Consider the following 26,530-nt stretch of genomic DNA (forward strand, 5'->3'; position numbering starts at 1 on the left):
GCTCTGGCATCAGGAGGCAAAGTGACAGGACCCCGCTCAGCATGTGCAGCCGTGGCTGCAGGTCAATCAGCAGCAGGAGAGAAAGCAGCAGCCACGCCCTTCAGCACAGAAGCAAGAAGGGGCCCTGGGTTGCGAATTTATTTGTCCTAATTATTATCCCCACATATGTGGATGATAGTGTACCATTTCGATAAGGCTTCAGAGCTGATGCCCTCAGCGGTGCCTGTGATCCAAAACACGACGTAACAAGATTGGCGTCATTTGAAAATGCGGACCAAATACCCAGTGAAACGAGCAACACCCGTCCCCACGCAGACAGAAAAGCGCCGCTGAGGCTACGGATGTGGCAACAGGCAGACTGAGTTCGGCCACATACGAATGGAGACCAAAACCAAAAAATCGAATGCTCCTTGGGAACAGATCTTTGCTATTAATCTTTATTGGTACTTGTTCTCTGGAAAGCTCTTTATTGCAAACGCCAATTCTGAGACAAGTAGCACAAGGCACAGAGTTGCTTTGTCAAAGCACAGAGGGACGTTCTATATTTTGAAATCCTTTTTTTTTCAGGGTATTAGTAAGAAGGTCTATTCACACAGAGCACAAAGGAAAAGAAAAAAATTAAGCGAAGGCCAAAAATGTTAGGCCCCTGCAGGTATGCTGCAGTCTTGACACTGAATCACGTTGATGTGGTGAGGAGAGCCCCGCGTACACCCAGCCACGTCAGGTAGCTCAAGTCCTCGGCGAGCCCCAGAGGTACTGACAGGTGGGCGAGCTTCAGGCCAAAGCGCTTGTTGAGTTTGGTTTGTGGGGAGACGGTTGACATGTTGCTTCACGACGGGTTTTCTAAAAGAAAGGGAAAATATGAGGGAGGTGACTGTTAACGGGAGACAGAATGTTCAGCGCCATCTTCGTGATTTATCACGCAAGGAAGGACTGACTGCCTTTCGTTCCATAAACCACTGCTCATCCTTTGTTCCCTGGTGCAAGAAAGGAAATGTTTCTCACGGGAAATCATACCAGGTTTATCTCTCTCTCTGCATTAGCACATATCACACGCCGTTAAGGACGGTGACACCTTCGACCGTGGTGACCCCGCTGCATTTTCATGGAAAATGAATGGAGAGGGTCTGTTTACAGCCTCGTCCTGGCGGAGGAGGTTTAAGTGGCCATGGCAGACCAGAGCACAGTAGTCAGTAGCAGCCTCTCAGGGGGGAGAATTCAGTCTCGTGCTACATGTCGTTTCTCCTGGGGCACCAACTGAGCATCAGTGTCAAACACAGGAAATAAGGTTTCATTCATAGTTCCATGCTATGTTCTCCCTAAAAACCATCTTTTCAAATAACATGCTTGGAATGGCCATGACCGATGAGATGGGCTTGTCTTTGGAAGCTCAGTGGTTTGCTGAATGTCAGACTGTGTTGCCAGGTTACATTTTAAAGGACCCTGAAGCTCTCCAGGGGCGGGAGGTAGGGAGCTGTCTGATTCACTCCTTCACTGTCAGGCGTTTTGACCGCACAACAGACAGCTGGGGACTGGGTTCCCAACTAGAAGCCATCAGAAAAACTGCTCAAATGTGCTGGTCACAGCTGCAGTTGCCTTTTTTTTTTTTTTTTTTTTTTTAAATCAGCCTATAAAGCCATCTGGCTCCATGAAGGGTTCTCTCCCCGCTGTGCCATTTCACATTCAATTTTTCTTTTATAATTACCACATTAAAGTTACATACTTCTTAAAGAACTTTACAGTCAGAGTGGATAGAAATGGATTTAAACATGAGTCTTTTATTGTGGGTTTGGTTTGGTTTGGTTAAGAACAAATATCAGCATATTTTCTTCCAACCTTCCTTCCCATGAACTTCTGAATAGTAACCTTGCTGATGTTCTTTTTTCAAAAATGGGTCCCAACCTTTTCCTTAAATATGGGATTAGGGCCCGGCCAGTGTGGCTCAGTGGTTGAGCATCGACCCATGCACCAAGAGGTCACCAGTTCGATTCCTGGTCAGGGCACATGCCCAGGTTGTGGGCCAAATCCCCAGTGGGGGGCATGCAGGAGGTGGCCAATCGATGTTCTCTCTCATCATTGTTTCTATTTCTCTCTCTCCCTCTCCCTTCCTCTCTCTCTAAAAAATCAATAAAGAAAAAAAAGTTTAAAAAAAAGTGGGATTAGGGACACTAACTAATAAGACTGACAGCAGACTTTTCAATAGTAACAACAGAAGAAAAATAAGATAAAAAAGCTCGTGTCCAAAATGATAGCCTTAGGCCCTAAAGTAGAAATCTGTGCACCCAGGACATGAGGGAAACCACCTGGGAGAACCTCCTATGAGGGGCTAGATTTGCTGTACAATTTAAATAAATGAATAAACGAGTGATGAGACATTCATGGTCCAATAATAAAGTGTGATGGTTACTCTCACCAGCTCTAAGATATCCTCAAAATGTATTAAGCTCCAAGATTTTATATTAGTTCCTCATGCCTATGCTAAGTAAGTCCTGAGGGGAGGTTTGCGCTACTGGCATTGGTCTGTGGTACAGAGAGCGGTGCAAGTCCTTCGCGGGTGTTTACCAAGCACCGGGGACTTCTTGTTTCTTCTCCGGCGGAGCCCTCCGTCCACCGTCACCAGACGGGCCTCCACCGCAGGGCCTCACGAAGACCTGGGGCGTGGTGGAGGGCTTGCTCCCCCCTCCTTCCCTGCGCCCCGACAGCAACGGCCCCAAATCTCTTACATATGTCAGCGGGAGCATAATATGCACAGTAAGGTGACCTTAAAAAATTCTTCGTTATAATTAAATTTTAAAAAGAACCCTTGTAGCACCAGAGCAAACGGCTGCCTCGATGTGGTGGCAGGGCCAAATGATAATGATACGTTCACACAGGTATTTGCTCTGCGACTTGTAAAAATTGCACTTAATGATCTTTAGGTATTTCCACACATTCCCTTGTCCGTATGGCCCCTGACATCTGAGCATCTCCTCCGTGTTCCTATAGCCACCATCACTAGACACTGTCATTATCTTAGGAATGCATTCATGCGGCACGTAACCAGACCGCTGAGGATCACAGCATTGTTTCTCACTGTCAGACGTTTAAACCACAAGGCAGCCAGAGCCTGTCAAACATCCCTGAAGTGACGTCACTAGAGTCCACGGTGTCTCCACACGAGTGTTCTGGTTAATATTTAATGAGGGAATACATAACAGCAAGCTCTTATCACGAAACACTTGGCAGCAATATTTGCCTTTCACGAACGACAGCCAGCTTGGTGGTTTTTTGTTATAACTTATCGCCATCATTATGGACATCGACTGTCATTCCCTACAAACATGTAGGCGTTCTGGTCAGGAGAGCAGGCCATGCAGGGGAAGGCTGGCAACAGAACACTGCACCTTCACAAATAAAGGTCACATGGAGAAAATAAATACAGAACAAGCTCTTCCTCCCAGTACGCTTCTGCCTAGAACACATGGGCCACGGGCTTCCATGCCCCAGTGGCCGAGCAATGAACGGCCGGATAGAGCTCACCAGCCTGTGGCTCCTGCAAGGCGCAGCCAAGCCTTGGGGAGAGGGACGGAGAGGTTTGAGCTACAGTCCATTTCCATTCCCACTGAGATGTGCATGCAGAGCACACCGCAACAGACAAGCTTTCAGCGCCGGGACTAGGTGGCTACCTGGAAAAGTTGAAGAAACAAAGCATGAAAAGGCCTAAGAGTCTTCGCCTTCTTCTCCTGGTTCTTCTTCTCCTTTTTCAGCTTCCTCTTCCTCTGCCTCCCCTTCTGCTCCCTCCTCGGTTACTTCTCCCATCTGTTTTGAACAAAAATTGCGTTATTTGTATTTTTATTCATTCATTGCTCATCCTCACCTGAGGATTTTTTAAAAAATCTTTACTCCTGAAAGTATTTCAGATGCCCCCCCCCCTTGTTTCCTCCATTGACCCCCTGCTCCTTGCCAAGGATATCTTTTCCACTGATTTTTAGAGAGAGTGGAAGGGGAGAGGGAGAGAGAGCGTGAGAAACACCCATGTGAGAGAGACACATCACATCACATGTGCCCCAACCAGGCCCAGGGATCAAACTTTCAATCCAGGTACATGCCCTGGGCTGGGAACCAAACCCATGACCCTTCAGAGCATGGGCCAAAGCTCTACCCACTGAGCAACACTAGCCAGGGCAAAAATCGCATTATTATTGAGAAGAATTAGGGTCACTGATACAAGGAGCAAAGGAATGTAAATCTCAGACTAGAGTTGAGGGCCTCCCACACTCCTCACCCAACACACACACACCAAACACATACCACACACACACATACACACACACACACAAAACACATACAATGTACACATACAAAACACAACACATACACAATGCACACATACACAATACAAACCACACACAACAGAAACCACACACACATACACAACATAAACAACACATACCACATACACATAATACATAACACACATCATGCACACATACACAACACACAACACAAACCACACACACATACCTAATATAAAGTAAACCACATACACAACACACAACACAAACCACACACACATACCTAATATAACATAAACCACATACACAACACACAACACAAACCACACACACATACACAACACAGCACAAATCACACACATACACAACACAACACACACAATAAACACAGAACATAAAAACCCACAACACAGAATGCACACATACACAACAGACAACACATGCAACACACAATAACTCAAACATGCATGTACATGCCTATAACACAAAACATGCATATAACATACAACGGACATGGCACACACATGCAAAAAAGCACACAAAGAACTTCCTTGGTCTCGACACCTTTTCTTCATTTTCTCCCTACTCATTTGCCATTTCTCATTTCAATCACCAAAAAAAGTAAGGGTTTGGGGTTTTTACCAAACACAAGTTCCTAATATAAAATAAATATTATTGTCTTTGAAATTAGATGGACTTTTTATTATGAGCATCAAAATAGTAGTTCTTGGAATTGACCTCCACTTGGCAACACATCAGGGTACCTAGAACCTAGGTTGGTCCTGGCCAGGTGGCGCAGTTGGTTGGAGCGCCGTCCCATACATAAAAGGTGGAGGTTTAATCCCTAGTCAGGGCATATACCTAGGATGTGGGTTTGATCCCCGGTCAGGGTGCATACGGGAGGCAACTAATTGATGTTTCTTTCTGTCTCCCCCACCCCCCACCCCTTCCTCTCGCAGAGGTTCGGACCCAGTAAGTAGATCTAGGTACGGCTTGAAAATGTGTTTCCAGAGGTTCCCAGAGGAGGCTCCTGCTTCTGCTCTGGGAACCTCGCTTTGAGAACCCCTGCTGCAGTCTATATTCTGTCTTTAATCACCGATTATCTGATTGATAACTAGAGCTTGATGAGTACTCACAACTAGTAGGTTTGGCATCCCCACCCACTGAAGTCTGCATTTACCAGGATGGGTTATATTTGTTCCCACATTGTGTGTGCAAATTAGAGTCTTACTGTAATTATATAATTTGAGTACATATCATGGAAATCGATGAAATGTGAGCATGAAAAGAATGGGTTCTCTTATGCAAACTTAACAGAATGCTTTGGAAATACCCAATATATGTAAAGCCACCTTAAAAACATGTCATCACATGAGGTGTCAAAGGCAGAGGTTGGCAGGGAGGACCCAGGAGTCTTTATCAATACCTGAATTGACCTTAATTGCTTGAAAGAGATACTAAATAGAGAAAGTAATTGCTCAGAGAATGTACAGAAATACCTAGCCTCAGAGGTCAAGTAGGCCTTGAGGAACCTTCGACATGACCGTGACTGGCTCCATCAGAACATGGGCTCTGGGAGCAGGGACTGTCATTTTCACGCTCTGTGGGATTCTGCCCGGCAGCTGGCAACAGTCTGCCTGGCGACCTGATGTTGAATGAATGCATCTATGTAGCCACTTCTGCCTCAAATCCCTTAGGGAGAAGAAGGTGGGATAGTCTGACCAATAAGAACTCCGACGTCCCTCCTTAGCTCACAGTATTGCAAAATATCGGAATTAGGCAGAGCCTTACCTACATACAACGCTTGAAATGACTTCATGGTTGGCAGATAATTAACTGACAAAAAGGTTTTCTTTTAAGATAATTATAATCACATGGTCAAGCTCTCGTACAATCTCGGGCAGAGCGTAAACCATTCCCTTGACAAAGCTGCAACGTTACCTTGCATCACTGTTTTACCAAGAAAGCTAGTTCAGGAAGCCTCGGGAGTGGGGAGTCTGTGGTGGTGGGAAGGTGGCCAGGGAGGCAGGCGGCGGAGGTGGCGCGTGGCCAGGGGCAAGGACAGCTGTCAGCTGTGGTGGTGTCAGGCCGGGCCGCTCAGGACAGGTGGCTGGTGTGGAGGGAAGCCGAGGGCTGGCGGGGTGACCTGAGGAGGGCTGCTGGCCTGGGGGTGGCCGGCGGTCAGGGCAGACCTGCGTTCTCTGGTCCTCAGACATCACAGGGAGCCCGACCCGGAGCCCCTGGAGGGCTGGGCCGGCGCCGTTCTCCCGGAGACACCTTTCCTCCAGACGGGTTGTGGAGGGAGCTGAGCGGGGGCTTACAGACCACAATCAGGCCAAGGTCTTAAACGATTTTGGAGAGGACTCGAGTGGGCCAAGAACCCAACTTAAAGCCATTTTACTTCGATGAGAACCGAACACAAACCTGAGCCAGCCTCCCCGTTTTCGGGGTTCACGAAGTTCTCGTGATGCCCAGTCTGCACCTCCTTCTGAGAGAGTGCCCAGAAGCTGGGGGGCCTTCTGCTTTCCTCCTTCACTCCTCGGGTACCATTCACAGGTCCCCCTCCCCTTCAGTCCCTCCTCGCTCCCAGATCTCCTCTGGCACGAGTTAAAGGTCATTTCAGCGCCCCCATCCCGCCTCCCAACGCTGCCCCGCGCTGGCAGCAAGCAGCTGGCACACATCTTGGCACCTGGGGTTAAGAACCCTGGGGACTTGGAGAGGTGGTCGGGGAAGGTCCATCAATATTCTTAGATAAATATTTCTCCCCATTGAAAGGGCATCATTTGAGTGTGCATGTGCATGTGTACGAAGTGAACATGTGTACTGCGTGTGCATGTGTACTCAGTGAGCATGTGTACTCAGTGAGCATGTGTACCGCGTGTGCATGTGTACTGAGTGTGTGTACTGCGAGTGCGCGTGTATGAGTGTGCATGTGTACTGAGAGCGTGTGCACTGAGTGTGCATGTGTACTGAGTGTGCATGTGTACTGTGTGTGCATGTGTACTGAGTGTGTGTAATTAGTGTGTGTGTGTACTGAGTGCACATGTGTACTGAGTGAGCATGTGTACTGAGTGTGTGTAATTAGTGTGCGTTGTACTGAGTGAGCATGTGTACTGAGGGAGCATGTGCAACTGCTGAGATCAGGTGAACAGTCTCATACCCCAGACTCGTGCTCAGCTGCTGTATCACTCAGCTGGACACTCGGCTCCTGAGGGAGCTGTTACCATTGCACACTTGACAGTGCTTCTTAACACACAAGTGACAGGTTTAAAAATGGTGAACACATTGTACTGGCCAGTTTGGCTCAGCGATCAGAGCACTGGCCCCCAGACCAAAGAGTCACGGGTTCCATTCTGGTCAAGGGCATGGACCTTGTTTGCAGTTCAGTCCCTGGTCCTGCCTGGCTGGGGTCATGCGGAAGGCAACCAGTCAATGTGTCTCTCTCACGTCGATGTTTCTCTCACTCTCTATGTCCATCCTCCCACTCTATGTGAAGATGAATGGAAAAATACCCTTGAGTGAGGATTTTTTTTTAACGGTGAACACTGAATAAGGTCTGTAGTCCACCTAACAGAGATGCACCAATGTCCTATTCCTGGCTTTGATGTTACATTGCGGCCACGTACTATGTCACCATCGGCGGGGCCAGGTGGAGGGCACACAGACTGTACTATGTCCCTGTGAGTCTATAATTACTTTAGAATGAAAGGTTAAAATGTATTTGAATTCCTTTTCATAAATAGTGCGGCTGAATACCAGGCTACGACTTCTTGTCTTGTTCTCCCTGCTACACAAAACTGGGGGGAGGGGGAGAGTAGAGTTACTACAGTCCCTCCCCACATCCAAGCAGACAGCCAATTCGCCCTGGTTCTCTGCCCCAAAGGAAGAAATTATAGGCCTGGCTTTTCCAAACCCTGGGCTAATCAAGGTGATGAAGCTGAGACAGTCCCTGAAAGAAAGGGCTTGGAGCTTAGGGCTTAGAGTTGGGGAGAGGGAAGCAGCCAGATTGAAGACAAAGTGGGCAGAAGGAGGGGGTTTTTCCAGGACTGGTGCTACCCACCCAAGTCCTGCTGAGCCAGGAACCACAGGGGCAGCCAGGTAGCCCTGGGCGCTGTGCATGGGACCAGAGCCCTCTCCCCTTCCAGTCACCACCAGGGACTCCAGGATGACTCCAAGACCCTGGGGGGGGCGGTGGTCCGAAACACTTCACCCAGGCTGAATTTGCTGGCGGCCACAAGGGGGAGGCACAAAGCAGTTATAATGACGTCTAGAGAAACACAGGGAGCTGCCATCCCAGTGCACACAAGTCTTAGGTACCAAATGCAGGCCCACTGAACCACGTTCTCGGGCTCCCTCGTGGAGCGTCGGGTGAAGGAGGAAGCGCAGGAGCACGGCTGTTTCAATGCCATGGGCCAGGAGAAAAATGTAAGAATCCATGAAATCTCAAGAAGGCTGTCAACCACCACCACAACAATAAAGATGGTTGTCAACAGAGCCCGAGTTGTCTAAACGACTTGGATTTTTCTGGGTTGTAGTATCTAGAAGCTACCAGAATGTGTCTAGTGCTTTGAAAAGCAATGCTGGGAAGGTCAAACACTGAGCTCGAATTGGCCTTTCTTTTACTACAAGGAAGCCTGTGTAAGCCTGGGTGCACAGCGGGGAGGGATGATGACCAACAGTCACGACTGCCGTCCCAGCTCAGCGTCTGCGAGCAAACCCCAGGACCACAAAACAAACACGAGACTGTTAGCACCAATGCAACTTCTGAACATCAGACAGCCTGTCTCCTTTTACATTTCAATGAACTTCCTGGATATTCAATCCCAAAGCTAATCATGTTATCATGTCATTTTTAATCTGTTTATTGACAAATCATGGGGTTGTCTTCTTATTCAACTGAATTAAAGTCAGTCAAAGAGCATGTATCACTTATCAAATGAGAAAGTCAGAATCTGCCTTTATTAGAATAAATTTTATTAAAGAACTGAAAAGTGAGTCTGATAATGTAACGTTAATAATAGTATCTTCATCTAAAACAAAAAAAATGTCTTTTTTATTGTGGTTGTTAATTCTCACCCAAGGATATTTTTCCATTAATTTTTAGATAGAGTGGAAGGGAAGGAGGGAGAGAGAGAGAGAGAGAAACATCAATGTGAGAGAGAGACATCAATTGGTTGCCTCCCGCATGACCCCCAGCTGGGCCAGAGATCAAACCTCTAACTGAAATATATGCCCTTGACCAGGGATTGAACCCACAACCCGCAGGTTGACACCCTAACCACTGAGCCAAACCAGCCAGGGCCAAAAAATGTCTTTTACTTAGCAATATTTTTCTTTCTTTTGTTCTTTTAATTTACTTTTTTTAATCCTCACTGAGGATGTTTTCATATTATCTTCAGACAGAATGAAAGGAAGAGAGAGATACACACACATCGATGTGAGAGAAACACATTGACCGGTTGGTTGCCTCTGGCACAACCCGAACGGGGCTGGAAATGAACCGCCACTGAGGTACCTGCCCTTGACCGGGAATCGAACCCACGACTCTTTGGTCCGCAGGCTGATACTCCAACAGCTGAGCCAATCCGGCCGGGGCTTAGCCGTGTTTTTCATCATAGCGCATGCAAACTAACAAAAATGATTATTTCCATTCCTATCAGAATTCACAAGGTTGTAATCTACTTTGGACAGGGCTCACAATTTTACCCGTGTGATGGACGGCTTCCCACTTCACAGAACGAGCCCCGCCCAGTGGCTGAGAGGGGGAGGAGCCTGCCCCCGCTGTAGGAGGTGGGGTCAAGGGGAGAACCCTGCCTTCCTCCTGGTCTCCTGGGAGAAAGGGACTGGGTGTCACGTTCTTATCTTCGTCTCTGTCTTAGAAGAAGCAAACTGAATCTTGACATATAAATCAATAATACTGTAAATGCCTTAGGCAATTCATGCCAAGTTCAAAGTATAAAAACAGATTTTTTAATTACAAGATAATGAAATTGTCACTATATTTAATTTAAATTTATTATTTCTGAATTATACTGGCTACTATGAAGCCCCATTTAACTTCTAGGTCAAAATGAAAGATTTCACCTTTCTTCAAAACAAAAACGACTTCAAAGAGTCTTACATTGTGAATATTCTTAAATAGCAATCTTCAAATATGAGGAATTCACTGCCTCAGCCCCTCCCAAATGTAAATCTTTTAAGATGAAGACAAACTGATGCCCACCCCCATGTGTCACAGGGGGCGTATCAGCCTTGGTGCCCTTCCTAGTCACCTCCATGTGCCGGGAACAGGGGTCCAATGATCTTAAAAGCTGTCCACATTTCTTTGGAATCAATACATTGGTAAAAAGGCAAACCATCAGGGTTCAGTAAATAGTCTTTGCGACATCTGGATCAACGCTGAAGTCCACTGAAATTCTCCCAAGGAGAGGTTCAGCCCAGTGCCGGCAGCTCCACCCATTCAGAGCCCCTCTGCACCTGGGTCTCCCCCTTACCTGGCCTCCCAGCCACACTTTCTTAGAATTCTTGGACTAAATGGCCCATTTGGCCCATTATCTTAGCTTGGCACGTCCAGAACCAGTTTTCTCCGCCCCCCCCTTCTCCCCGCCCTTTGTCCCGAGGCTCTTGAAATGGAACCCCTTTAGAATGACATCACAGGCCTGGGTGCAGCGGAGAGCTGTGAGTCCCCCACTGGATTTTAATTGGTGTCAGTTTCCCTCCCCACGACCCCCTTTCTTTTCTTTAAGATTTTCTTTTATTGATCTTTGGAGAAAGAGGAAGGGAGAGGGAAGAAGAGAAACATCGATGTGAGAGCAAACATCGAAGCAACAGCCTTTTGCTGCACAGGATGACACCCAGCCTCCTGGGCCACACCAGCCGGGGCACATGGTCCCCTTTCCATCCTCAGCTCCTACTGGCTTCCCACAAACGCTTTAGCTCCGCGTCCCCGTGGGCAGTGCTCTCGGTGGATGGATGCTCATGACCAAGGAATAAGGTCCCTTGTTTTATAAAGAACAAGAACCCAACCTACCCTAACAATACAACACCAAATTATTCAAGTCCTGTCTAGACTGCCCCTGCAGACCCGGGTTCAGGGTCCTTCCTCTGCCCTCCGTTTAGCCCTGTACCCATCTCCCCCACAGCACTTAACGCGTTAGGTTAAAACGACCTACTCCCTCCCTGGCTGCACACCCAGCTCCTTCTTTTCATCCTCACTCTTGAGTGCCCAGAAAGTTCCTGGCACCTGGTGGGAGCACCACACGTGCTCAGAGGGCAGAACTGCGTCCAACAGAACTCACCGTCTCCTCTCCGGCTTCGGCAGGGTCGCCCGCGTCCTCCTCGCCCTCTTGTGCCTCGTTTTCTCCGCTTTCCTCAGCCTTCTCTGCTCCCTGGTTACAACGGAAACCACCGTCTCACTCACCTGAGATAAGCTTCCAAGGACACACCAGGCTGCAGGTGCTGTGGGTTTTTACTTGGATACGCAGCCTATCAACGAGCAAGTGTAGACGTCCTGTTTGGGAGTCGCTGAGCTCCTGGTGCTGCGCTTTCCCACCCTCGTCATCTCACACATAAACCAATTACTAACATTCTGCGCAACACACAACATGTGTTCTACTTCTGGCCAGTCTGATCAAAGAAATAGGTATAATTTTGATTCATTCACACCAGACAGCTATTGTGTTGGCCTGTTGTCATTTTTTCATTTGACAGCTAAGGGAAAAGAGGTCAGTGCCGCTGACTACGTAGTCAGGTCCTGCACGTTTCAAAAATTCGTGCGGCACCCCAGTTGAAAATCACCGCGCTAGGGTACAGGGTCATCGCCCCTCGAAACTGCTGACTGGCGCTCTTGGTGAAATTCAACAGAGCTGACTCACGAGCACGTGGAGTAATCAACTCCCAAATGAAGAGTTTCAATTTACCCATTCAAGGTTTAAGAAGGGAATGCCAAGGGATTCGATCATCAGGCAGTGTTTGTTTTCTGGTGTTCATGTGAAAGGGAGGCTTGATAATCTTAGAGATTTAAAGAGATGACAGATGACAGATAGATAGATAGACAGACAGATAGATAGAAAGAAAGAAAGAAAGAAAGAAAGAAAGAAAGAAAGAAAGAAAGAAAGAAAGAAAGAAAGAAATAGAGGAAGGAAGGAAGGAAGGAAGGAAGGAAGGAAGGAAGGAAGGAAGGAAGGAAGGACAGGAAGGAAGGAAGAAGGAAGGAAGGGAGGAAGGGAGAGAGGAAGGAAGGAAGGGAGGGAGGGAGGAAAGGAAGGAGGAAGGAAGGGAGGAAGGAAGGGAGGAAGGGAGGGAGGAAGGGAGGGAGGGAAGAAGGAAGGGAGGGAGGGAGGGAGAGAGGAAGGAAGGAAGGAAGGGAGGGAGGGAGGAAGAAGGGAGGAAGGAAGGGAGGAAGGGAGGGAGGAAGGAAGGAAGGAAGGAAGGAAGGAAGGAAGGAAGGAAGGGAGGAAGGGAGGGAGGAAGGAAGGAAGGAAGGAAGGGAGGAAGAAGGGAGGAAGGGAGGGAGGAAGGGAGGGAGGGAAGAAGGAAGGGAGGGAGGGAGAAAGGAAGAGAAGGGAGGAAGGGAGGGAGGAAGGGAGGGAGGGAGGGAGGACAGATGATAGACAAGGTAGACAGACAGACATATATAGAAAAATAAGGACCAAGTTGACACTCGGAGGAAACTGGCTGCGGCAAGATGGTTGGAGACAGCAACTCCTACCTCTGTGGTGCTCTGTGCCTCTCCCACAACGTCGCCATTGGGAAGGGAAGATTCTTCCTCAGGCGTCTTTGATACCTGCATCATACAAATTGAAATGTTTGAGAACTGTTTTGAGGATAATAGCTTGCACAACAACATCATTTAACTTTTCAAGTTTCTCGTCTTTGTCCCTCATTTTCATCTTCACAACAGCACTGTGACCTCAGTAGGAAGGACAGTCCCTACCACTTACCCCTTAGAGACAAAAAAAGAAAGGCAGAAAGTGTCACATCAGAAGTCAGAGACAGCCCTGGCCGGGTTGCTCAGCGGTCAGAGCGTCGACCCCCGGATCAGAGAGGCCAGAGACAGGGCTAGGTCTATACCTCCTACTCTACGCTCTTTTGACTGACCCGGCAGGCTTTTAAAACATCGGGTTGTTTTTCTCATAAGAAGAAAGAAAATTTGTAACTGCATGAGGTGATGGCTATTAACTAAACTTATCATGGTTATCGTTTCACAACATATACACATATTAAATCATTCTGTTGCACACTTTAATGCAATGTTACATGTGAATCAGACCTCAAAACTGGAAAATATATTGTTATTTTTACTACAAAGACACTTCCAGCCTGTGGGAAAAAACGAAGCCATATACACACCCTCCAGCTCCACCCTCCTGTGATAATCAATATTAAAAATTTGATATGGCTCAGCTGATGTGACTCGACCCATGCACAGAGCGGTCACTGGTTCGATTCCCGGTCAAGACACATGCCCAGGTTGTGGCCAATCGATGTTCTCTCTCACCAATGTTTCCATCTCTCTCTCCCTCTCCCTTCCTCTCTCTCTAAAATCAATAAAGAAAAAAAAATGTTTTGATATGTACCTAATTCTATCCTAATACACATACATAGAGGTAATTTTTTACTGTTGTTTATTGTTATTTCTGTTTTACTTTTGTGCTTTTTAAAACAGAAATGGGAACATACTATGTACAATTTGATTTTTTAACTTATTATGTCATGGACATTTGTCCAGATTAATTAATGTGGTTCTAATACATTCTCTTTATAATCTGTTTAATATTAAATATATAATTTATTCAAATATTTCCCAATTGATGGTTTTTCTGAAAGTTTACATGTTTGCATCTCTGTAAACAAAACTATACTAAACCAGATAAAATGGTGGGGGTTTTTAATTAGATTTCTTTCCAAAAAGAGACTTAGTAATTCCTATTCTCATAGTAATACGTGCATGTGCTCTTTGCCTTCGTCACACCAGTAAAGAGGGTTGCTCTTTTTAATCTTTGCCAACCCATTCAGGAGAAAATGGAATTTCATCTCTGTTTTCCTAATTACTGGAAAGAAAGGGCATATTTTTTGTGAATTTTAACCATTTACATTTCCTGCTCAGATAATTGTCTTCGTATGTTTTGCCCATTTTTACTGAGTTGTCTTTATTATCAATTTTAGAGGTTCTTTGTATAATAGAAATAATAGCCCTTTGTGAAATTACAAATTTTGTCCAGTATACAATTTTTTACAAATGTTGTATATATACTTTTTAGTTTTTAGCATTTTATGCACACAAATTTATCTAACTTTTATTCTCTAAAATGTGGTTCTATTACTTTATATTAGTTGTTAACATCTAGAGCTTTAATCCATCTGGAATTTAATAGCATATACTGTAAGGTTTTCTTCCAGACACATGGAAAATTATGCCTGAACTATTTATAAGTCAACATTTTGATCTGTTAATATGCTATTCTATATATAAACATATTCATGGACAAATTTATTGGTTCCTATGCCAATATGCTACTTTATCACTGTAGCTTTTAACATGAATTTTAATACTCAGAAAGGCAAGTTGACACAAAGTTTCTTTACATTTTCTAGGCTCTTCACAGACATTTATTATTCCAACAAGTGTTAAGATCATTTTTTCTAGTGTCAAAATGTTTTAAATAGATTTTTTATTGAAATAGCACTAAGTATATTAGTTTAGAAATTTTCACTTCTTAGTGGTAAGTCATCCTACCCAGGAATTTCATAGGTTCCTCTATTATTTTTGTATTTGCTGGTGTCCTTTAGAATAAAGTTAAAATTACATTTGTCATATAGGTCTTATATGCTTCTTGACACATTTTAGAGATTTTTATCACTATTGTAAATGAGGGGTTTTTTTACATTTTAACTTCCTACTTGTTATTGATGATATAAATAAAAGCTAATAACTTTTGTATATTTTTCTTTTATCCAGAAATTTAATAAGCTATCTTATTAATTCTAATGAATTTTATTGGTGTTTCTTGATATTTCTATGCATAAAATTATATCATATAAAATAAAGATAATTTTTTAAATTTTATATATAGTATATATATGAAACCTATTTATTTTCTTACATTATTGCAATTACTACAGCTTCTAAAACAATGTTTAATAATATGATAATAACAGGCATGCCTACCTTGCTTCTAATTTTAATAGAAATGTTTCAATATTTCATGGTTTCATGATACAGTTGTCTTTTGATAATTGGTTTTTATCATATTTAATCTGTTTCCTTCTATTTATATTTTACCCTATATTGTTTTAACTAGGAATATCTAATGAATTGTATCAAATATCTTCTTGATATTTATGGATGGAAACATATGGTTATTCTCCATTCATCAGTTCATGTAATGACTTATGTTGACAAAACAAATTCTGCTGTGATTATGGTATATTATCTTTAATTTATTGCTGGATACAATTTGCTGATATTTCAGACTTTTTCCTTAACAGAGATCTAAGTATAACCAAAAGTGTCATATGTAGAAACTGGTCAAGGATTTAATCTACTTCATTTGTCTGTTCAAATTACATATATACATATGTGTGTACATGCATGTTTGAACTATACATATTCAAATCATATATAAATTAAATACATATATACATACACATGCACATAGACACATTTTCTCTCTTGTATTTGATTAATTTTGGCTTTCTTTTTATTGTTTCACATGTCCTAGTTTCTAATTTTGTTTCTTGTTCCTAATTTTTAAAGTTGAATACTCATTTTACTAATTTTTTACCTTTCTTTTTAATTATAATAGTATTTAAAGTTAGCAATTTTCCTCTGTATAGAGATTTAGCTATATATTGGGATTGGGGTATGAAATAATCTTTTGTTTATTATTTAGTGATTTGTGATATCAGTTTTATTTTCCCTTGGATATGGCGCTATTTGAAATGGCGTATATTTGTTTCTAAAATTTTTTTTAATTTCTCTTTCAGATTGTAATTCTGTGTATAGGATAAGCATCCAGTCTATTAAAACATCCCTTTTCGCAATTTATGCAGGTTTTCTGTGACCAGGTGTGTGACCGCTTTAGAAATTGTTTAATGAACACAAGAAAAAAATACATTCTATCAATATCTATCTAATATATTCTTATTCTTGCCTGTGTGTGTATACATATATTCTATACATATCTATTAAATTAAGTTTGCTCATTTTGTGTGTATGTTTAAAAGAGTACCTTAGCCCGGCCGGTGCAGCCCAGTGTTTGAGCGTTGACCCATGCACCGGGAGGTCACCGGTTCAATTCCCGGTCACGGCACATGCCCACGCTGTGGGCCCGGTCCCCAGTGGGGAGCATGCAGTAGGTGGCCAATTGATGTTCTCTCTCATCAATGTTTCTATCTCTCTCTCTCCCTCTTCCTTTCTCTCTCTAAATCAATAAAGAAAAAAATTGATAAAAAAATAAAATAAAAGCGTGCCTTATATCATTTTCTATTACATAATACCCCTTTTACTTAGTTAATGCTTTCAGCTTTAAATTCCTCTGTATTTGATAGTATTAATGCTACTCCAGTTTTCTTTTTGTTTCTATGTGCCTGCTGTATTCTCACCCCTGTATTTCCGTTTCTCTTTGAGTGACCGTTTTACTGTGCTCTCATAAATAGCAAATGGCTCAACCCTTGTGAAAACGCAAATTCACTGACAGCTCCCGTTCCAGAATAGCCACGTAATCTCCTCCAGAACACAATCCTCCAACAGATGATGACTAAACTCTAAATAAAATGTTTCTAAATAAAAATATTTAAACATAAGAAAAGAAAAAACAAGAGGAGAATGAACCAAGGCAAGAAGATTCTAGAGAAAGTTGACACTTAAAAGATGAGATGATTTGCACACTGTGTTCATAGCTCAACCATGTTCATATTATTCACAAGAGCCAAGAGGCGGAAACAACCCAAAGGCCATCAGTGGATGAATGGAGAAACAAAGTGTGGGGCTCAGCCGGTGGGGCGCGGTGGAATGAGTGTCATCCCATGGACTGAGAGGTCCTGGTTCGATTCCCGGTCAGGGCACACGCCCAGGTTGCACGCTCGATTCCCAATAGGGGGCGTGCAGGAGGCAGCCAATTGATGTTTCTCTCTCTCACATCTATGTTTCTCTCTTTCCCTTCCTCTCTCTCTAAAAAAAAATCAAAAATCAATAAAACATATATTAATATATATTTATATATATTATATATATATATTTTAAGTGTGGGATATCAACAAAGTGGGAAGTATCTAATTTGAGCACCAGAAAAAAAAAAAAAACAAGATGTTCTTAAGTGAAGAAAGCTTCAGGGAAGTATGGAATAATAACAAAATGTTTAACACGTGTAATTAGAGGGCCTGAAGGAGAGGTAACAAATTCCCCATTCATACACAGTATCCTTATAATGGATATTCTCACAAATGTCCTTTTCACAAGTCCCCTTCCACATCCCTAGATTTTTCTGAGCTAGTTTAAAATTCTTGATTTCAACATGATTACCATGTCTTTCTTTTTAAAGTGGTTCTCAACATTAGTGGCATGTTAAATTCACCAGGAAGCTCCCCCCACCCTAGAGATTATGGCTTAATTGGTTTTAGACACAGTCCTTCCATTTTATAGTTTTACCAGCTACCCAGGTGATTCTGATGTACACCCAGGATTGAGGCTGGCTGCCAGCATCTACCCTTCTTCTTGTTCCTCTTGGGGAAGAGCACCTCCCTGGGGCCTGCCCGGCCAGTTCACGCTCGCTGTCCGCCCAGGAGACAGGCACCTCTGCTGCCCCCTGCCCACTGCCAGGACTCAGGGCAGGATGGAGATGAGTGAGAGGGTTCCACCTGCCAGGCTGCTCCAAATCAACGCCAAAGCCCCGTCTGCAGCTGGAACACAGTGTGCAGGGCCCTGAGGGCCACGCCCACCTTTAGCAGGTACTGGGGCCTTGGTTTCCTTCTTCAGACCAGCCCGTTTTGCTTTCCATCTTTCAGGGATTCTTCTGTAGTTTCTGGTTCTCTCTGGTTTTCCTGCACAATCAGGAGACAAGGGGCTGGAGAGGAGGCTTCAGTAGCATCTTCAACTGGAAGGCCCGCCAGTATCTCTGTTTGTTCTTTCTGGAACTCCTGTTATTCACATACCCGGTCTCCAGCGTCGAACATCCAGACTTAGCTTTCCCTCATGATTTCTGTTTCCCTGTGTTTTAGTTCACGTTTCGTGAATTTCCCCTGTTGATTGGCTTGAAGTACAAGGTGGGCCTCCACGGTGTCCATGTTCTTGCCGTTGTAAACGGGGAACTTCCAGAGCATCTGTTTCTGCTCCACAGTCACGTCTTTTACGGATCTCGACAACACTTCTCCAAGCCTCCCTCTGCTTCCCCCTCTCACGCTCCTCATCTGAAGGCACCTGAACCCTCCCTTCAGTTCGGTCTTCCTCTTTGGGGGACTGTGAAGGGCTGCACTTGCTGAAATAGTGTTGCTTCCAACGGGAGCCCACAATCATACCAGAAAATGAGTACTGAAACTTCTAATCACACATCATTTTTGGCCAAAAGTTGCATTATCCGGACCCATATTATCTGTGTCTTACTCAGCAGACCTAGATGTGTCCCCAGAGAAAATCCATCTTCTGCTAGCAGATGCCACCAAGACTCCAAAAGAGAGATTTGGAACATCTTTTGAGCAACGTCAGTATTAGTGTTGGGATGTCAAAACTTGCTGGGGTGGCTCCGTGAGGCCAGCACTACTGGGAGGTACAAATTCTGACACTGGCCAGTCAACCCCAACAGCATTCTGTAAATGTCAGGCTCCAACATTGTCATGACTGAGCTTATCTCTAGCAGTTCAGGGGAAATCTCTCTACAGATATAACTGGATACTTCCCACTGGTATCTTAACAGTATTCCCTTGACTAAAATAATGTATAAAGACATCGGTCCTGGTGCTTCTTTGCCTGATCTTTGACAATGATGGTACAGGTTAGCAATCATCACTTCAGTTATTTGCTTTAAATGTTAACTTGGTCATAATTTTACTTCTTTCATGTCCATCTGGCCCAAAATGATGTATAATCAAAAGTTTTGAAATGCATTTTCTGGTATGATTAGTGGGCTCCCGTTGCAAGTAGTTTTGAGTGATTGCAAAACTATTTCAATAAGTGCAGCATGTTCTAGGACAGTAGTTTTCAATTGGGGATTCCTGTCATCTACATACAGTTTTATTAATATATAGATGACTAGGACCTACTCCAGACTTACTGAATCTCATTACTTGATAGTCTTAATATATCCCTACCATATATGATAAAATGTGTTTAGCATTCATGGCATATTGCATGGTACATATGCTTGGTATATTTGCAGTATAGTATGTCTCTAGATAATCATGTTACATCAACATTTTTCTGTATCCATCCATTTTTACAAATAAGATACAATGTTTGCTGTCTTTTTAAAAAACAGCCTTTGTGATTATGTTTGTAGATATCTTGTCTAAAACTTTCCTGGATTAACTTTTTTTGTTTTGCATGTCAGAAACAACCAAATTTTCTTGTCAAGGTGCATTAGTCTTGTTATAATACTCATCAAGCCTTTCAGATCTGAAAATTATCAGTAACAAATTAACCACAGCCATTTTAGGTCTGCTGTCGTCCATGGATACTTTTCTTGGCTTGTTTCACTTTGATGCTTCCCCAAAAGCTTTGCAATCAGCTGCAGGCCAGAACGGTTTCCACGAGAATGACTGCTCAGAGCCCGATGGAAAAGGATCGCATGCCATGTATTTTTGGGTAGAGGCTTCTAATGGCATCACTTAAAAAACTTTAGACCTTACCGGTGGACTAAGTCAGGATTTCCAGACCTTTGGTCAACGGGAGAGTGGGTTCAGGAGACTACCACCCCCAGACCCAGTGATCAAGAATTAATCACACAGGACTGAATGGATTGACGAGGGATAATGGTAGTTTTTGATTGGAATATTCTTTTTTTTTTTATCCTCACCTGAGGATATTTTTCCATTTTTTGTACAGATAGAGTGGGAGGGAGGGAGAGGAAGAGAGAGAGAGAAAACATCGACGTGAAGGGACACATCGAGTGGCTGCCACCCGCACAACCAACCAGGGCCGGGGACAAACTGCAACCGAGGTACGTACCCTTAGCGGGAACCGAACCCGGGTCTCTCCGGACCGCAGGCCGACGCTCTAACCACTGAGCCAAACTGGCCAGGGCTTGATTGGAATATTCTTGATGTTATCTTAACGTTCTATATTCTGGATATATAAGGAAGACCTCTGTCTTTCCTCGTAAGCGCCTTATAAATCATAACAATGTAATACACTCTGCTTTTGTAAGTTAAAATGAAATGTCTGTAAATGATGTTCTCTCTGCCTGACCCCTCCAGAATTTAGAAATTTGTATTGAATCCTTTTACTTTTTATGGCAATAGTTATTTGACTGGCTTAGTAGGAATCTGTGTTCTTTATCACCAGGGCATATTTAGAAACTGGATATGCAACCAAGGCCTTGACTGGAGTGTGGGACTAAGAATGATGCTCATTCAATCAGATGTGACCAGATGCTTCCAAAGAACAAGGTGGACTTATAAAACCCTCTTGGGAGAACTGGCCTGGTACCTGTGTGGTACAGCCTGCCTAAGACAAGAAAATTTTCTAAAAGCAATAATGCTGCTTATGGTGCTTGCTATAATTTTATAAGCATATATTTATACATAATTGTCAAGACTGTCTATTTTTAACCTTAGCAAGATTAATTTCCTTGCTGACTTCTCCACAATGTTGTTTACTACAAAAAGATACTGTGACAAATAATATCATCTCCATAAATCACCCAGTGTCTGTCTTCCCCAAAGGATACTTGAAGGACCTTCCTTGTACGCACACATAAACACCTATAAACCCGAGCACACCGTCAACATCAAAGGTTCTAACACGGACTGTGCTGCTGACTGTTGGAGTAGCTTTGTACAAATCACCTCGGCTCCCTGGGCTGGGGGTTTCTCCTCCGGGAAGAGAAGAATTGGGATCGGGTAGCCTCCGGGTCTCTAGGCAGGGCTTTGTCATTCCGTGGCCAACCCTTTCTTCCCCTTAGTTACAGAGAATGTCATGCAAGATGACAGTACCTAATTGCAAGTCAGGGAAGGATCTAAACACCAAGATTCAATATTTTTAAATGGGAGAAGATGAAACACAGCAGAAGCTGAAATAGATTTACATACATTAGCACGGATACATCTCAAAACAGCGTTGTTTTTTTAAAAAGCAAGTTGCAGAACATTTCAAAAAATATGATACCAACTTGGCATGAAAAATACAAAACAACATATGTGCTGCTTGTGGAGATAAATATATAGTTTTATAATTTTTTTTTTTAAATCCATAATGTTAGCGGCTCCCGAGGAGGGAGGGAAGCAGGAATGGGGAGAGAAACAAAGTGACCTCAGAGTTCCTCTGTAATGACTGCCCTCTCCTAAATTAGCAGGTTTATTCTCTATAGAAGTTAAACCACCCGGCCAGTGTGGCTCAGTGGTTGAGTGTCCACCCACGCACCAAGAGGTCGCTGGTTCGATTCCCAGTCAGGGCACATGCCCAGGTTGTGGGCCTGATCTCCAGTGGGGGACATGCAGGAGGCGGCCAATTGATGTTCTCTCTCATTGATGTTTCTATCTCTCTCTCCCCTTCCTTCCTCTCTCTCTAAAATCAATAAAGAAAAAAAATTTAATAAGAAAACCACTAAATGAAACCAAAACAGAGCCTGTGAGAATTAAAAATATGACAGGACAAATGGAAAAACAAATGACTATAAAATAGAAACTTGAGGAAATATCCCAGAGTAGAAAAAGACAAAAATATAAAAATACGAGAGAGATAAGAAAATTGGAGAACTAATCTAAGAGGTCCAACACTCAAATAAAAGGAATTCCAAAAACAAAGAAAAATGGAAACTAAAGGGAAATGAATACCATAGAAACAGTACCCCCAACATTTCCCAGAACTGAGGGACGTGGCTCTTCGGACTAAGAGGGCCCAGCACAAATGATGAAGAAAAGACCTATTCCAAGCACTCATAAGACAAGTTCAGAATGAAAAAGAGGGTCCTAAAACCGCCCAGAAGCGACAAGGATGAAAGCCAGCGCAAGTAAAGGTCTCTCAGCAGCACCTCTGGAAACCAGAGAACGGGGGGGGGCTTCTCAATCCCGAGGCACAGTGAGGTCCGACCTGGAACCCTGCACCTCAGCAACCCGCTAGAGGAGAGTTCAACACGCACGGCTGGGGCAGGGCCTACCATCTTTTGCAATAATTCTTGGGGCCCTATTTGACCTTCCCAATATTATACACATATTAACTTAACAGGAAAAATATCTTTCATATTCCAAAAAGTCTTCACAGGGAAATAAAAATACACATTGTGTTACAAAGATGTTAGAAAACATCACACCACATTCTCTCTTCATAACACAATAAAATCCGAAGCAAATTTTTAAAACAGAATCTGATGGTCCTAACATCAAGGGGATGAAGCATGCTGACTGCTGGCGCCGTGCAGCTGGTACCCTGAGGCGCAGCGGGATGAACATCGACCCATCAGAGGGCAATCTGGTGTGACATTTCAAGTCCCTACACACGCTCAGGTCCTCTAGTCTACCTCACGAAAGCTCTGCTGGGAATGTACCCCAGAGAAACACCCCAGAAGAATGATGCTATTTTGTGGCGACAAATCACTGCAGAGTTATGTATAGTAAAAAATTATGAGCAAGCAAATTTTCAAAAATAAAAGCATAGTCAAGAAAATGATGGCTCATCAACTAGATGGAATATAAGATGAGGTATTTAAATGATTGCTATGAAACTGTAACAGCATAAACAAGTTTATGGTACAATAATAAGATTAAAAAACAATGGAATAAGTCACTTAGGATACATCAATTTAGTAGAGTACTAGACAAAGTTTTAAATGGGCATTATGAAGATATAGCCACATGGCAAAAAATCATAATGTTGCAAGAAAAGGAATAAAATATAATAAAGAGCATTACAAAGGGAAGAAATTTTTTTTAAAAACATGATTTCTATCCCTGGCTGGTTTGGCTCAGCAGTTAGAGTACTGGCCCATGGACCAAAGAGTCCAGGGTTTGATTTCAGCCAAGGGCACATACCTCGGTTGTGATTCATCCCCGGCTCTGGTTGGGGTGGGGGGGGGGGGGGCAGCCAGTCTATGTGTCTCTCTCACATCAATGTTTCTCTGTCTCCCTCTCTCTCTTTCTCCCTTCTTCCCACTCTGTCTGATGATAAACAGAAAAATATCCACAAGTGAGGATTAAAAAAAAGAAGAAGAAAAGTACATCAATGAGAGAGAACATGGATTGGCCGCCTCGCCTCCTGCATGCCCCCCACTGGGGATCGGGCCCACAACCTGGGCATGTGCCCTGACCGGGAACCAAACTGGCAACCTCTTGATGCATGAGTCATTGCTCAACCACTGAGCCACACCAGCTGAGCAGGGCTTAACTTATTTTAAATAGAAAAAATTAAAATAGGGGCTGTACGATTATAAAATTAACTAATAGAGACTTCTGGTCAGGATGGCGGGTAGGTAAACACAGTCTCGCCTCCTCCCACAACCACATCAAAATTACAACTAAACTACAGAACAACCATCATTCAGAACCACCTGACATCAGGCAGAACGGAAGTCCTACAACTACAGAATTTAAAAAGTAGCCACACTGAGACTGGCAGGAGGGCGGAGGCGGGGACAGGCTGGCCCCACACCCACGTGTGGCGGATAAAAATCAGGACACCTCGGCTGGGAAGCTCCTCCCTGAGGAGTGAGGGGTCCCCGTCCCACACGAGGCTCCCAGCTCAGGGGTCCAGTGCCAGGAAGAGAATCCCCATAACTTCTGGCTGTGAAACCAGTGGGAACTGAGGTTGCTGGAGCCCCAGGCAGTTCCTCTTAAAGGGCCAGCACACAGACTTACTTGGACTCTCTCCTTCTGGGCTCCAGTGTTGGGGAGACAGCTTGAAAGGCCCGAGAGACATACGGGCAAGAACTAAGTCATTTGGCATTGGGGGGAGAGCTGGAGAGGCAGCTTTCTCCCAGACAGATGTGCTGGCGGAGGTCACTGTTCCTTTGGTGAGCCCTTCCCCCACAGGACAGGCGGACAGGCTCCATATCTGGGACTCCAGCAACCTGGTTCACACTGTTGGCTTCAGGCCCACCTAAGCTGTTTCCAATGGCTTTACCATAGCATTGGCCTGTCTTGGCTCCTGCTTCAGATTTTCCTAAAATGTCTCAAACAAGCAGCATCTGGTCTCAGCGAGCGCCACACCTCTAATTCAGTGGCCCCAGGCCTGGCACTAGAAGCAGCCAGCCTTGGTTCACAACTTGGCTTGTCCTGGGCACCTCCAAGCCCAGCACAAGAAGCAGCCATCTGCAGACCACTCTGTAGCTCATGCCAGGTGGCTCCAGGTAGAACACACGCAATGGCTGAGCTTGCCCCAGAGCCAGCACACCCAGTGAACAGCTTCAGACCACATCAAAACACCACCACCCAACCACCTCCACAAGCGACACACTCAGAGAGTGAACTCAGTGGGTACCAGAGCCCTGTTGAAGTAAGTCTTGCTCTGTGTGGTGGCCCCTGCACAGCTGATCCTCCTAGGTACCTAGTCAGAGGCTGGTGGACAGTGGGCACAGACAGTCCTTGCAGCTAATCAGCCTGAGTACATCCCTCCCATTGATGTGTCAACAGCAGTCAAGACTCAATTATGCTCGGCCGGTGTGGGTCAGTGGTTGAGCATTGACCCATACACGAAGAGGTCACTGGTTTGATTCCTGGTCAGGGCACATGCCCAGTTGTGGGCCCGATCCCCAATAGAGAGCATGCAGGAGGTGGCCAATCGATGTTCTGTCTCATTGATGTTTCCATCCCTCTCTCCCCCTTTCCCTTTCTCTCTAAAATCAATTTAAAAAAAAAAAATTTAAAGACTCAATTACAACAGAAGGATGTATAGTCCACACTAGGGCTGCACCTCGAGGGCCCAGCTGGGGTAGTAAGGGAGGCTGTGCCATTGGACCCTACAAGACACCTACGACAATAGGCTACCCTACAAAGCCTAGGAGACATAGCAACTTTACCTAATACATAGAAACAGCCCTGGCCGGTTTGGCTCAGCGGTTGGAGCGTCGGCCTGTGGTCCAGAGAGACCCAGGTTCAGTTCCCGCTAAGGGCACGTACTTCGGTTGCAGTTTGTCCCTGGCCCTGGTTGGGTCATGTGGGAGGCAGCCACTCGATGTGTCCCTTTCATGTCAATCTCTCTCTCTCTCTCTTTCCCCACCCCCACTCTATTTGAACAATGGGAAAATGTCCTCGGATGAAGATAAACAAACAAACAAACACAGGGAGGCAGCCAAAAGGAGAAGACAAAGAAACATGTTCCAAGTGAAAGAACAGAACAAAATTCTGGGAAAAGAATAAACAAAATGGACATAAGCAATCAATCAGATGCAGAGTTCAAAACACTGGTTATAAAGATGCTCAAGGAACTTAGTGAGACCTTCAAGGAACTTAGTGAGAACTTCAAGGAACTTAAAGAAAACTCCACGGAATTTAGTGAGAACAACAACATAAAATAAATAAATAAAAAGACCAGTCAGAAATGAAGGATGCACTAACTGAAATAAAGAATAATTTACAGCCCTGGCCGGTTTGGCTCAGCGGTTAGAGCGTCGGCCTGCGGTCCAGAGAGACCCGGGTTCGGTTCCCGCTAAGGGCACGTACCTCGGTTGCAGTTTGTCCCTGGCCCTTGTTGGGTCATGTGGGTGGCAACCACTCGACGTGTCCTTTCATGTCGATGTTTCTCTCTCTCTCTCTCCCTCCCACACTCTATCTGAACAAAAAATAGAAAAAATGTCCTCGGGTGAGGATAAAAAAAAAAAAAGAATAATTTACAGGGAATCAATAGTAGAGTCAGTGAAGCCAAATAGCAAACCATTGATTTGGAATATAAGGAAGCAAAAAGCACCCAATCAGAACAGTAAAAAGAATCCAAAAAAATGAGGACAGTGTAAGGAGCCTCTGGGACAACTTCAAGAGTACCAACATTCCCATCATGGGGGTGCCAGAAAGAGAGCAAGAAACTGAAACCTATTTGACAAATCAATGACAGAAAACTTTCCTAACTTGGTGAAGCAAACAGACATACAAGTCCAGGAAGCACAGAGAGTCCC

At 44.3% G+C, this 26,530-nt stretch overlaps 1 protein-coding gene across 1 annotated transcript in view; it reads right to left on the bottom strand.

Moving 5' to 3' along the window:
- Window positions 1–421: 421 nt before the first annotated feature.
- LOC118617427 (SH3 domain-binding glutamic acid-rich protein-like) overlaps window positions 422–26,530 on the bottom strand; it is a 38,698-nt gene continuing 12,589 nt past the window's right edge. Inside the window, 4 exon segments of the mRNA XM_036243347.1 lie at window positions 422–843; window positions 3,666–3,798; window positions 11,573–11,662; window positions 12,985–13,059. Of these exon segments, the coding sequence (XP_036099240.1) occupies window positions 3,700–3,798; window positions 11,573–11,662; window positions 12,985–13,059 (264 nt within the window). The 3' untranslated portion in view covers window positions 422–843; window positions 3,666–3,699.

This window comes from Molossus molossus, unplaced genomic scaffold (genome assembly GCF_014108415.1).
Source record: "Molossus molossus isolate mMolMol1 unplaced genomic scaffold, mMolMol1.p scaffold_m16_p_5, whole genome shotgun sequence".
NCBI classification, from domain to species: Eukaryota; Metazoa; Chordata; class Mammalia; order Chiroptera; family Molossidae; genus Molossus; species Molossus molossus.